Source organism: Phalaenopsis equestris, unplaced genomic scaffold, assembly GCF_001263595.1.
Source record: "Phalaenopsis equestris unplaced genomic scaffold, ASM126359v1 Scaffold000002, whole genome shotgun sequence".
NCBI lineage: Eukaryota > Viridiplantae > Streptophyta > Magnoliopsida > Asparagales > Orchidaceae > Phalaenopsis > Phalaenopsis equestris.
Window position 1 is genome coordinate 43,436,552 of NW_018164444.1, and position 11,114 is coordinate 43,447,665.

The 11,114-nt window shown below is 33.5% G+C and overlaps 1 protein-coding gene across 1 annotated transcript in view; it reads left to right on the forward strand.

Moving 5' to 3' along the window:
- The first annotated feature begins 8,706 nt into the window (after positions 1-8,706).
- Positions 8,707-11,114, forward strand: part of LOC110026761 (cell division cycle protein 48 homolog) — a 6,281-nt gene continuing 3,873 nt past the window's right edge. The window contains 3 exon segments of the mRNA XM_020727866.1: positions 8,707-8,818; positions 8,911-9,076; positions 9,487-9,715. Coding sequence (XP_020583525.1) covers positions 8,784-8,818; positions 8,911-9,076; positions 9,487-9,715 — 430 coding nt within the window. The 5' untranslated portion in view covers positions 8,707-8,783.

The window sequence follows — 11,114 nt, forward strand, 5'->3', positions numbered from 1 at the left end:
GAATGAAGTTTTAACATGGAAATTACTATGAAAGTCTTTTTATATATACAAGAAAAAAAAACATAAACTTTAGTATTTGCATAAGGTATATTTTTTAAGGATATCGTTTTAAATAAAATTGTGTACATGGGGTTTATGTTATGTGAGTAAAAGCATTATACTTCCAGTGAAAAAAATAATGGAACTTGATGCGAAGTTTTTGTTATGTGTTATAAATGTTTTTCAACACCACAATACAGAAGGCAGTTGTACTAAAAATATGCAAATTAACCACAATAAAAATTACTTCAATACAACAAGTTTTCTCCTTTAAAATATCTAAAGTTGTCACTCCTAGTGAATTAATGTGTACTTTCAATTTCAAATCGTCATTAGGTTGCAAACGCAATTATACATATCACTCAATTAATAAAGGGCTCTAATGGAGTCCTTAGTATCGATCCCACAGGGAGGTGAAAATTTGTTTAAAAAATCACACAAAAACACGATATTTGAACTATAGAAAACTCAAGTAAGAAAACATGTCAAAATTTGTGTAAAGATACTAAAGAAACTACATTTACCACACTAATCTCTAAACTTCAAAGTTAACTTTACTAAAATTAAAATTAAATTATGTTTTGTAACGAAGAGTTCAAATTTAAGAAATCACATTCCACTTACAACGAGATTATAATCAGTGAATCATCAAATTAAAGAAAATTGTATTGTGTCAAATATGAGCAATTATATTATTTATCCTTTTTACAAGTGATAAAGAACATTGGCTAATCCGATGTTTAGTCTCTAAATCTACGGTTAGACTGAGAAGATACTGACTCCCACTTCAGAGTTCCCACGATCCCCTTGCCTAAGGGCTAACATCTCGCTTTAGTTTCCAAACACTTGGACTAAATTGAGGATTTTAGTCTGTCACCATAAAATCTTCAATTCTACGTCATCAATGAATATTTTCCTATTTATTTGCATTCAACCCCATGGACTACAATCTCATCCGTAAAATCGAAAGTGACTCTTACTTTGTTGTGAAAAATATAGCCCTCTCGAATCGTATGTTTCACAACAAAGTTTAACAATTCAATTGGCCAGATCGAAAAGTAAATGAAATTCAAAGTTTGAATCATCACAAATATGAAATTAAAATAGTGCACAACAACTTGATTCTTCACATAACAATTTCTCTTTGTAGAGAGAAGGGCAAAGAAATCTACTCAAAATTCATGAGGAAGATACAATAAAACATGAATTATATATATAAAAACAAGTTTACAAAACAAGAAAGAAAAGTGAAACAACTTAACTCGATCTCTTCCCCAAGCAAATCCCATGAAGTTTATTTGAATTTCTTCCTCTCTTTACAATAACACTCAAATCTCTCTTAGAAATGTAAGGAAAAAGAATCTCTCACTTTCTCGCTGCTCATATAACACTTAGAGACACTTGCAACACTCTCAACGAACTTAAAACTCATGCCCCACACCTTTACAATCAACACACACCCATTTTTCTGAACAATCAACACACACCCACAATCAACACACACCCATTTTTCTGACATAAAAACACTCATTTATAATGTAAGGACAAATTTCTCAAGAGTCTCCATAGGCACCTCCTCAAAATCCGTCAAAATTTAATGCATTTGTGAAAATAAACGTCTCTGACGCCTTTGCGCTGAAATCTGGCGCATAGGCGTCGTCTTCTCTGTATTCTGACACTTAGGCGCCAGTTCAATTTTTGGAAAATACCACTTTTAATTCCAAATTTCGTACTTTTTGCATCATTAAACCTCCAAATGCCTAGAATTAGTATACCTATAAGAAAACATGAAATTACATTTCTTTAAATTATAATATCACCAAATATAAGCCTTAAATACATATGAAAAATTGAATATTTTTTGGTGTATCAGAATTTCAGGTGAATACACACATTAAAAGCGATGATTGTCACTGAGCATTATCTACACATTATATCAATTCATAATTGAGATTACAAAAATATGTTTTGAGATTTTTCTTATTTGTTGCCTGCACATATAACATCTAAAATTAATGATATAGTATATAAAACCTTTGTTTTTGGGGCATTGAGAACATGGATTTACCTTTTATCACAAGACATTGCTTTAAATGATGACAAAGCAATCAAAGTTTTAAAGGTCAGCATCAAGATGAAGACGTTTTTTTTTTATTTTGGCAAGCATTTGTGTGTATATCTCCAACTTGATGTTGAGATATTGGATTAAGTGTTAGTCACGTAATATATAAGATTCAAGATATCATTAGCTTTGTAAATACAACTAATGCAAAGTTGATGAGATTTATAGATGTGGTTCGCCAATTACGATTACTCGCAAGAAAGCATGTTATGCATAATTCAATTTGTTAGAATTTATTTGTCATAGATTAATTATTTAAAATTCCCTCATTCTTCTGACCATATTGCATCCTTTGAGTCGGTAATTTGCCTTCGCAAGATTTCAGACAGATTGATGTATCGATTGTTCTAGATTACTTTGAGAGATTGCACTCTCAGATGGTTTGAAAGACTCCTCGTATGAATTATTAATTTCTTTGGAGACTTCATAAAGTTATTTTTGGCACAGTTTGCTAGCGCCCAAAAGTCATGAAATGATTCAAATTCTTTCTGGTATGTGAAACAGGGACCGAACGAGAGCTTGAGGGCACGTGTTACAGAGTTCCAGAAGAAGATGCTTGAGGAGTGAAACGTAGAGTTGGTCATTGCTAAGGCAGTCCTAGCATAAGGACAGAAGAGTCCACAATGCAGATATGTTGTGGGTTTATGGAAACCCGAGATGTTGGCTGAACCTCTGAAGTTAGCTAACGATCACATAACCAACCCATTTCAAAAGGAGATAAATTGGATTGACAGACGAGCAAGAATAACTCGAGAGATGATGGATGGAGGGAGAAGGACACCCCTTGTCCGAAACACAAGAGAGGCTGCTCCTCCTGAAGGAACAAGGAGGACGAATGAGACAGACACAGATGCAGTCGATCAAACAATCAAACTAAACGTTTAGACCAATTTCACTGAGAGTTTCGATTGTAGAACTTGTAAATACCATAGAAGATAAGGTGTATTTCTGAAAGGTGACTCCAATTAAAAACGATACTTCCCTATTGAATCCCAACATACGCTGCAAGTATCATCGAGACCACGGGCACGATACAGAAGAAAGCAGACACCTCCAAGCCTGGTGGAGGAGCTAATCCGAGCTGAGAGGCTCATGGAGTTTGTAGCCCTTGAGGCCAACACTTGACGAATGGGCAAGACCACTGTAGACGACAATTCAGGCGGGCCTACCCAAGTCAATGTTATCCACAAAATGGGGAATGTACCAATGATACTAGGAGATGATTCATTTCAAAGGTCAACCGAGAAAGGAGTCGATCAAGCAACTATTGTGTTGTGACTTCCATCTTTAAACGGAAGCCTCATCCCCAATCATTTTCACCCACGCTAATCTTCCTCCAGTCGGGAATCCTCAAAGTAATATACTTTACATGTTAGATCAAAAGGCCATTGATAAGCTCAATCAAGGTTTATTAAACATACAATAAAAAAGAAGATTACAAATCTAACATTAATTTGAAAGCAAGAATATTATATTGCATGTGACAAGGGCCTACACTATTGATTTATCATATGAAGCGGCTTGACAATACTAAAAGGAAACCATACCTTATGTGAGAGAGTCTAACAAAGCATTTTTAGACGTTGCCATCATATCAAATTAAGTTAAATAATAAGAATTTAGGGGCGATTATTAATCTTAATATTTACACTTTATGATGTTATAAATATATTCACTTTTTAGATAATATATACATGCAAAAAGTTGATGTATTGGTTCTCTTGTGTGAACATGGATAAGCTATTGATCGAAATCATTGTGTCAATTATTACAACTTATGCTCAATTTCATGCCTAGAAAGCAAACATATATCTAGTTAAAACTGAGGAAACTCTTTTATAGGAGATAAATAGCTTATTATGTTATCTCTGCAGGCAAGATTAAAGAGTGGCCTTTAGCCAAAAATATATGGCTCAAAAGTGGGGAGAAAAATATGATAAAACACAAGGGATGTCAATATATAGTAAAAGATAATTAACTTCATGTGGGGCTAAGTGCACCCTGCAGTCATAGCATTATCAAATTATATCTATAAAAAGGTCAAATAGTGGTCATTCGACCAAAATATGTGGCCCATAATTGGGGAGAAAAGTATGATACAATATAAATGCAACTAATATAGAGTAAAAGATAATAATTGAGTTTTCGTGGGGCTAAGTGCCCACTACATTTATAACATTATCATGCCATCTCTACAGGCAAGGTTAAAGAGTAGTCGTTTAACAAAAAATATATAACCCACATATGGGGAGAAAAATGTGATAAAATATAAGTGCAGTCAATATAGAGTAAAAGATGATAATTGAGTTTTGTGTGGCTAGTTGCCCACTACATTCATAATATTATCATGTCATATATGCTGGCAAGGTTAAAGAGATAATCATTCAGCCAAAAATATACAGCCCACAAATGGAAAGAAAAATATGGTAAGTTAACATAGAGTAAAAGATCGTAATTGAGTTCCTATGGGGCTAAGTGCCCACTAAATTCATAGTATTATCATATCATCTCTATATATAAGCAAGGTCAACATATCGGTCATTCAATAAAAAATGTACGGCTCACAGATGGGGAGAAAAATATGATAAAACGTAAGTGCATTCAATGTAGAGTAAAAGAACGTAATTGAGTTCCAGTGGGGCTAAGTGCCCAGTACATTCATAACATTCTTAATTTATTTTATCCATCATTGTTACATCATTATATATATATATATATATTTAATACAAGGATTGCTTAAATTTAAATTAATTGTTGAAGCTATTTACTTTTACTTTATAATATAATTTTTGTCAATGTGGTGGCATATTAATTATATTAAATTTTAAAGATTAAATCTAAATATAATTCTATCTTATTGCTTGCTCAGTGTAAATTGAGAAATGATGTGCATTACTAATTATGTTTATTCAAGGAGAAGACATATAATGAAGTTTGGCAATAAAGAAAAAGATAGATTTGGACACATAATGCTTAAAACTTTTTTATTTAATTATTCACCACTCAAACTTTCATATTTACATATTAACACAATTTTATTGTAACACATCATTATCTTCTCCAATAAATCTAATAATTAATAGCAGTTAATGTCCTTATATACATTACAGGTCCGTTTGGGGCAGCTTGTGCGTTTCATGATAAGCTGCTTATCCTGAAACGCAGCCCACAAGGTTCGGCCCGCGTCCTGCGTTTTATGTAAAAAATCAAACGTGGTTTCGGATAAGCTGACGAAACGCGCAAACCATACGGCCCGCACTTATAAGCTGCCCCAAACGGGTCCTACAATATATATTATCGTTTTTTTTAATGGGGCTTCTTCATGTATTTCACACAATACTTATATATTCACATATTTAACCCCCTAAACTTTCATATTTACCGCATAGCATTCAAATCTTTGCCATTACATTGAGTATCACAATTATTAAATTTTTGGAAGTGCACTAAACCCATTCATGCACAGGTTAATGATGCTAGACTATACTATATGTAAATATAAAAGTCTAGATATTAGATGTATAAATACATAAAAATTATATGGACGCATGTAAATTTACCTCTTTTTTGTAATCCAAAATTTATTTATGTGCCCTCATTAAGGGATATTAATGTAAATCCACCAATTCATTTTTCAATTCATTTTGATATTTATATTATTTGAACGCATTCTAAATAAAATGCGAAGATTTGGTGGCCGCATATTAACGACTATCATATAGAACGAGGAGCTACAGCTATTGTGACTGGTTGCTAGCTACATCTTTTGCTCTATTGTTACAAGTATCTAGGGGTGTAATCGGATAAATAAGTCGAGTTTAGCTTGAGCCACCCTGACATAAGCTTGAACTTGATGAACTTAATCGAGTTTGAACTTAACTTTACGAGTTTGAGTAGCCCTGATTATTATGAACAAAAAAAGAAAAAAAAATGTTTATTCAAAGTAGCATTATATTAAAATGATAAATAGAATGAGTAATTAGATGATAAATAATAACAAATGTCTTCATACTATATATAAAATAGCATTTTTTTTACACCATTTTGAAAATTTAAAGATAAAATTTTGATTTTTAATATAATTTGAGCGTATTAACAAGTTGTGTCGGAGTTAACTCGAGCTTGGCTTGTCAGTCAACGAGCTCGATTCACAAGCCACTTATTAAACCGAGCCCGAGCAGCTCACAGCCTCGCTTGATTCACTTAACACCATTACAAGTGTCTGAAAAATTTTACAAGCAAGCCCAATTTTTTTATTATTTTAAATGGTCAGAAAAGAGCAAATCTTATATGTAAATGATTTACTTTACAATATATTTAAAATATATGATTGAAAATCTTTAGTTAAGGCAAAATCAAGATATCCTTAGGGCTCTAAACGAGCCTAGCTGGAGAGTGCTCAGGTTTGGCTCGTGTTCGAAATTGGCTCATGTGCTTGTGTTTGGCTAGATTTAAATATTCTTGTTTATGCTCGGCTCAATAAAATAAATTGGAAAAAAAAAGATGCATAGTGCTAGATTTAAATATGGATCAAATCTATATCTATTGTACTAAATCTATATCTACGAAGGCGCAAAACCATATTATCACACAAGTTATTATGATTTAAAGTGTCATATAAATGTATATAATATATTATAATACAAATATTTTAGTTAGAGAAAAAATGAGCCGAACACAAGCGAACAAAGTGTTGTCGTGTTCAGTTCATTTATAATTCGAACTTAAAAAAATTTGTTCGTGTCCGACTCATTCATCAAGTGATCGAGCGGAATAAGAACTACTTAACGAGCGAAATATCATTTGTTGGCAATCTTTTTTTTTTATCCTTACCCCAAAATTTTCCATATTCGTAATTTTAATTACTTTCATAAATAATTGAGATTGCGGACGGGATTGCGGACGGGAACGTGTGCTACATTAAGGGATATTAATGTAAATCCACCAATTCATTGTTCAATTCATTTTCAATGTATTTGATATTTATATTATTTGAACGCATTCTAAATAAAATACGAAGATTTGGTGGCCGCATATTAACGACTATCATATAGAACGAGGAGCTACAGCTATTGTGACTGGTTGCTAGCTACATCTTTTGCTCTATTGTTACAAGTATCTAGGGGTGTAATCGGATAAATAAGTCGAGTTTAGCTTGAGCCACCCTGACATAAGCTTGAACTTGATGAACTTAATCGAGTTTGAACTTAACTTTACGAGTTTGAGTAGCCCTGATTATTATGAACAAAAAAAGAAAAAAAAATGTTTATTCAAAGTAGCATTATATTAAAATGATAAATAGAATGAGTAATTAGATGATAAATAATAACAAATGTCTTCATACTATATATAAAATAGCATTTTTTTTACACCATTTTGAAAATTTAAAGATAAAATTTTGATTTTTAATATAATTTGAGCGTATTAACAAGTTGTGTCGGAGTTAACTCGAGCTTGGCTTGTCAGTCAACGAGCTCGATTCACAAGCCACTTATTAAACCGAGCCCGAGCAGCTCACAGCCTGGCTTGATTCACTTAACACCATTACAAGTGTCTGAAAAATTTTACAAGGAAGCACAATTTTTTTTATTATTTTAAATGGTCAGAAAAGAGCAAATCTTATATGTAAACGATTTACTTTACAATATATTTAAAATATATGATTGAAAATCTTTAGTTAAGGCAAAACCAAGATATCCTTAGGGCTCTAAACGAGCCTAGCTGGAGCGTGCTCAGGCTTGACTCGTGTTCGAAATTGGCTCATGAACTATGTGTTTGTGTTCGGCTAGATTTAAATATTCTTATTTATGCTCGGCTCAACAAAATAAATTGGAAAAAAAAAGATGCAAAGTGCTAGATTCAAATATGTACTAAATCTATATCTACGAAGGCGCAAAACCATATTATCACACAAGTTATTATGATTTAAAGTGTCATATAAATGTATATAATATATTATAATACAAATATTTTAGTTAGAGAAAAAAATGAGCCAAACACGAGCGAACAAAGTGTTGTTCGTGTTCAGTTCATTTATAATTCGAACTTAAAAAAATTTGTTCGTGTCCGACTCATTCATCAAGTGATCGAGCGGAATAAGAGCTACTTAACGACCGAAATATCATTTGTTGGCAATCTTTTTTTTTTTTATCATTACCCCAAAATTTTCCATATTCGTAATTTTAATTACTTTCATAAATAATTGAGATTTAAAATAGATTGCGGACGGGAACGTGTGCTGCGTGCATAGCGAAATATTAGGAGTATTTATATCACAATTTTAAAGAAATTATAAATCTAATATTTTAAATTTAATATTTTAAATAATAATTAGGATAAAAAACTTTAACGTCCGTGGGACGTGAGGCGGAAAGAGAAAGTAGGTATTTTTGGAAAGAATTTTGTCAGACAACGGACGGTTCTGATTAATTATTGAAGATTGATGGACGGTGTGATTAGTACATGAACAGGCAGGCAATTACGGTGGAGACTCTCTTCCCTGATTAGTTATTTATATGTTAAGCCTGGAGTTGATCTATGTTTTCCTCTCTTCCAAGTCTCTCCTTCTCTCCGTCTCCTTCTCTCTCTCTCTACTGTTCTCTACCTCTGCGATTCAGATCGGATGGCGAACCAGGACGAGGCCTCCTCGTCGGATCCGTGAGTATTGTGATTGTTTATCGATTGTTTCGTTTGCTTGTGTTGATTGTGCATGGTGATTGGTTTTTTTGGTGTGATTCTGCGGATTCCAGGAAGTCGGCAAAGAGGGATTTCAGCACGGCGATTTTGGAGAGGAAGAAGGCTCCGAATCGGCTGATCGTTGACGAGGCTGTTAATGACGATAATTCTGTGGTGTCGATACACACCAATACGATGGAGAAGCTCCAGTTTTTCAGAGGGGATACAATCCTTTTGAAGGTAATGGATCCTTTGATTCGTCTTTTCCTGAAGGGATTTTTTTTGTTTACGCTCGGGAATTTGGGGTTCTGACTGTTTTGAGTACGTGCTTGGGCTTCGATGAGGATAGATTTGAGATGGAGTTTTTATATTGTTTTTGGTATCTGCTGCGGAATTTCTTCCTAGAAGTTTAGTTTTATAAGCACAGGCGTGAGAGATTTGGGATGTTTGTAGCTTCTGTTTTTGATTGGGGTTACTTTGGAGCTTGCAGAAATGTTTGAATCTTTCGATGTCTGAATCATAATTTTTAGTCTTCGAATCCCGCCTCTCCTCCCGAATCAGGGCTAGTGTGACATTCGGTTTTTTTCTGTGATCAATTCAAGTATTAAAATTTACCCGTTTAAAGCTCATCCTTTCGTTTATGCTTTCAGGGAAAGAAAAGGAAAGATACAATCTGTATTGTTCTTGCTGATGATTCATGTGAGGAACCTAAGATTAGGATGAACAAGGTTGTGAGATCAAATCTAAAAGTAAGGCTTGGTGACGTGGTTTCAGTTCACCAATGCCAGGATGTGAAATATGGAAAGCGTGTGCATATACTTCCAATTGATGATACCATTGAAGGTGTCACGGGGAACCTGTTCGATGCATATTTGAAGCGTGAGTTGATTCTCCCCGCTATTAAACATGCATTTTTTTCTGTCTTGCTGTTATTTGATCTGCGGCTTAGAAACTTGTGATTTCTATCTAATGTATTTTAATGATTTCTGCTAACCTGGATTCTGTGTACTATATGGATTTTGTTGATAGGCATAGAAACTTAGCTTGAACTAAAATCAAATATAGTTGTGATTATGTATAGTTACGAGTTCTTTCCTTTGTAATGCCAGAAAGCTACTTGTTTTTAGGGGTGTAAACGAGTTGTGTGGAGCTCGAGCTACCCACAACTTGAGCTTGATTAATTAGTCGAGCTCACACTCGTGCTCAAGTTTATGAAAGGGAGAAAATAATATTAATTTATGCTAGTGCTATAATAAAATGATAAATAGAATGAACGATAATAAGATACATAATGAGAAATCACTTGATATAAAATATAAATCATCATTTTTAAATGTTTTTATAATTTAAAGGCAATGTCTTGAATTTTAATATATTTAGAGTATGTTTTATGTTAATTATTTTTTAAACAATTGGCTCATGAGCTAACGAGTTGTGTTGAAGCCCGCTTGATGAGCTTATCTCATGAGTCACTTATCAAGTCGAGCCTGATTCGGCTCGGCTCAGCTACACGCCTAACTTGTTTCAGTCATTAATCTGAGGATATCTGTTGTTCATGCTAGTTCTGGTTTTTCACCTTGGTCTAATGATAGAAAGATGTTTATTTGGTTCTTCACTTGTCGCTTAAAACCACAACTTGCTTTTTCTATGTGAATTCTATTGCCATGCTGTTGTTTGTCTTATCTAAGGAAATTCACATATAGTTTATTCCTTATAGTTTGGCCGTGTGCTTTTGGGACCCTTAGCAACAAACTTGAGTCTGAGAAATCTTGTATATTATATTTTTTTCAACTGTAATTTTGAAGCCTTTTTTTTAACTTTATGATGCGATTCTTGATTTTCTTATCAGTTATATTCAATATAAGTTCTATTAAAATAGAGAAATTTAAGTTTAAGTTGTGTTTTACTTGTATATCTTATAGAAATGATTGACTGCATAGCCAGTTTTTTTATCTCAGTTGCTTTGCCTCTTCTTTTGTTCTTGTAGTAATTCCAATGAATCTGAAGTTGCTTTATTTAGTTATTGGAATATTTACATACATACCACTCAATCTTAGGGCTGTAAACGAGCTCAAGCTCGGCTAGCTCAGGCTTGGCTCGTGTTCGGCTCGTTCTAAATAGCTCGTGTTCGAAATCGGCTCGTGTTCGAAATCGGCTCGTGAACAGTGTGTTCGTGTTCGACTCGATTTAAATATTTGTGTTCGTGTTCAGCTCGTATTCGGCTCGAAATTGGCTCGTTAAACTAAAATTGAGAAAAATATATGTAAAGTGTGGGATT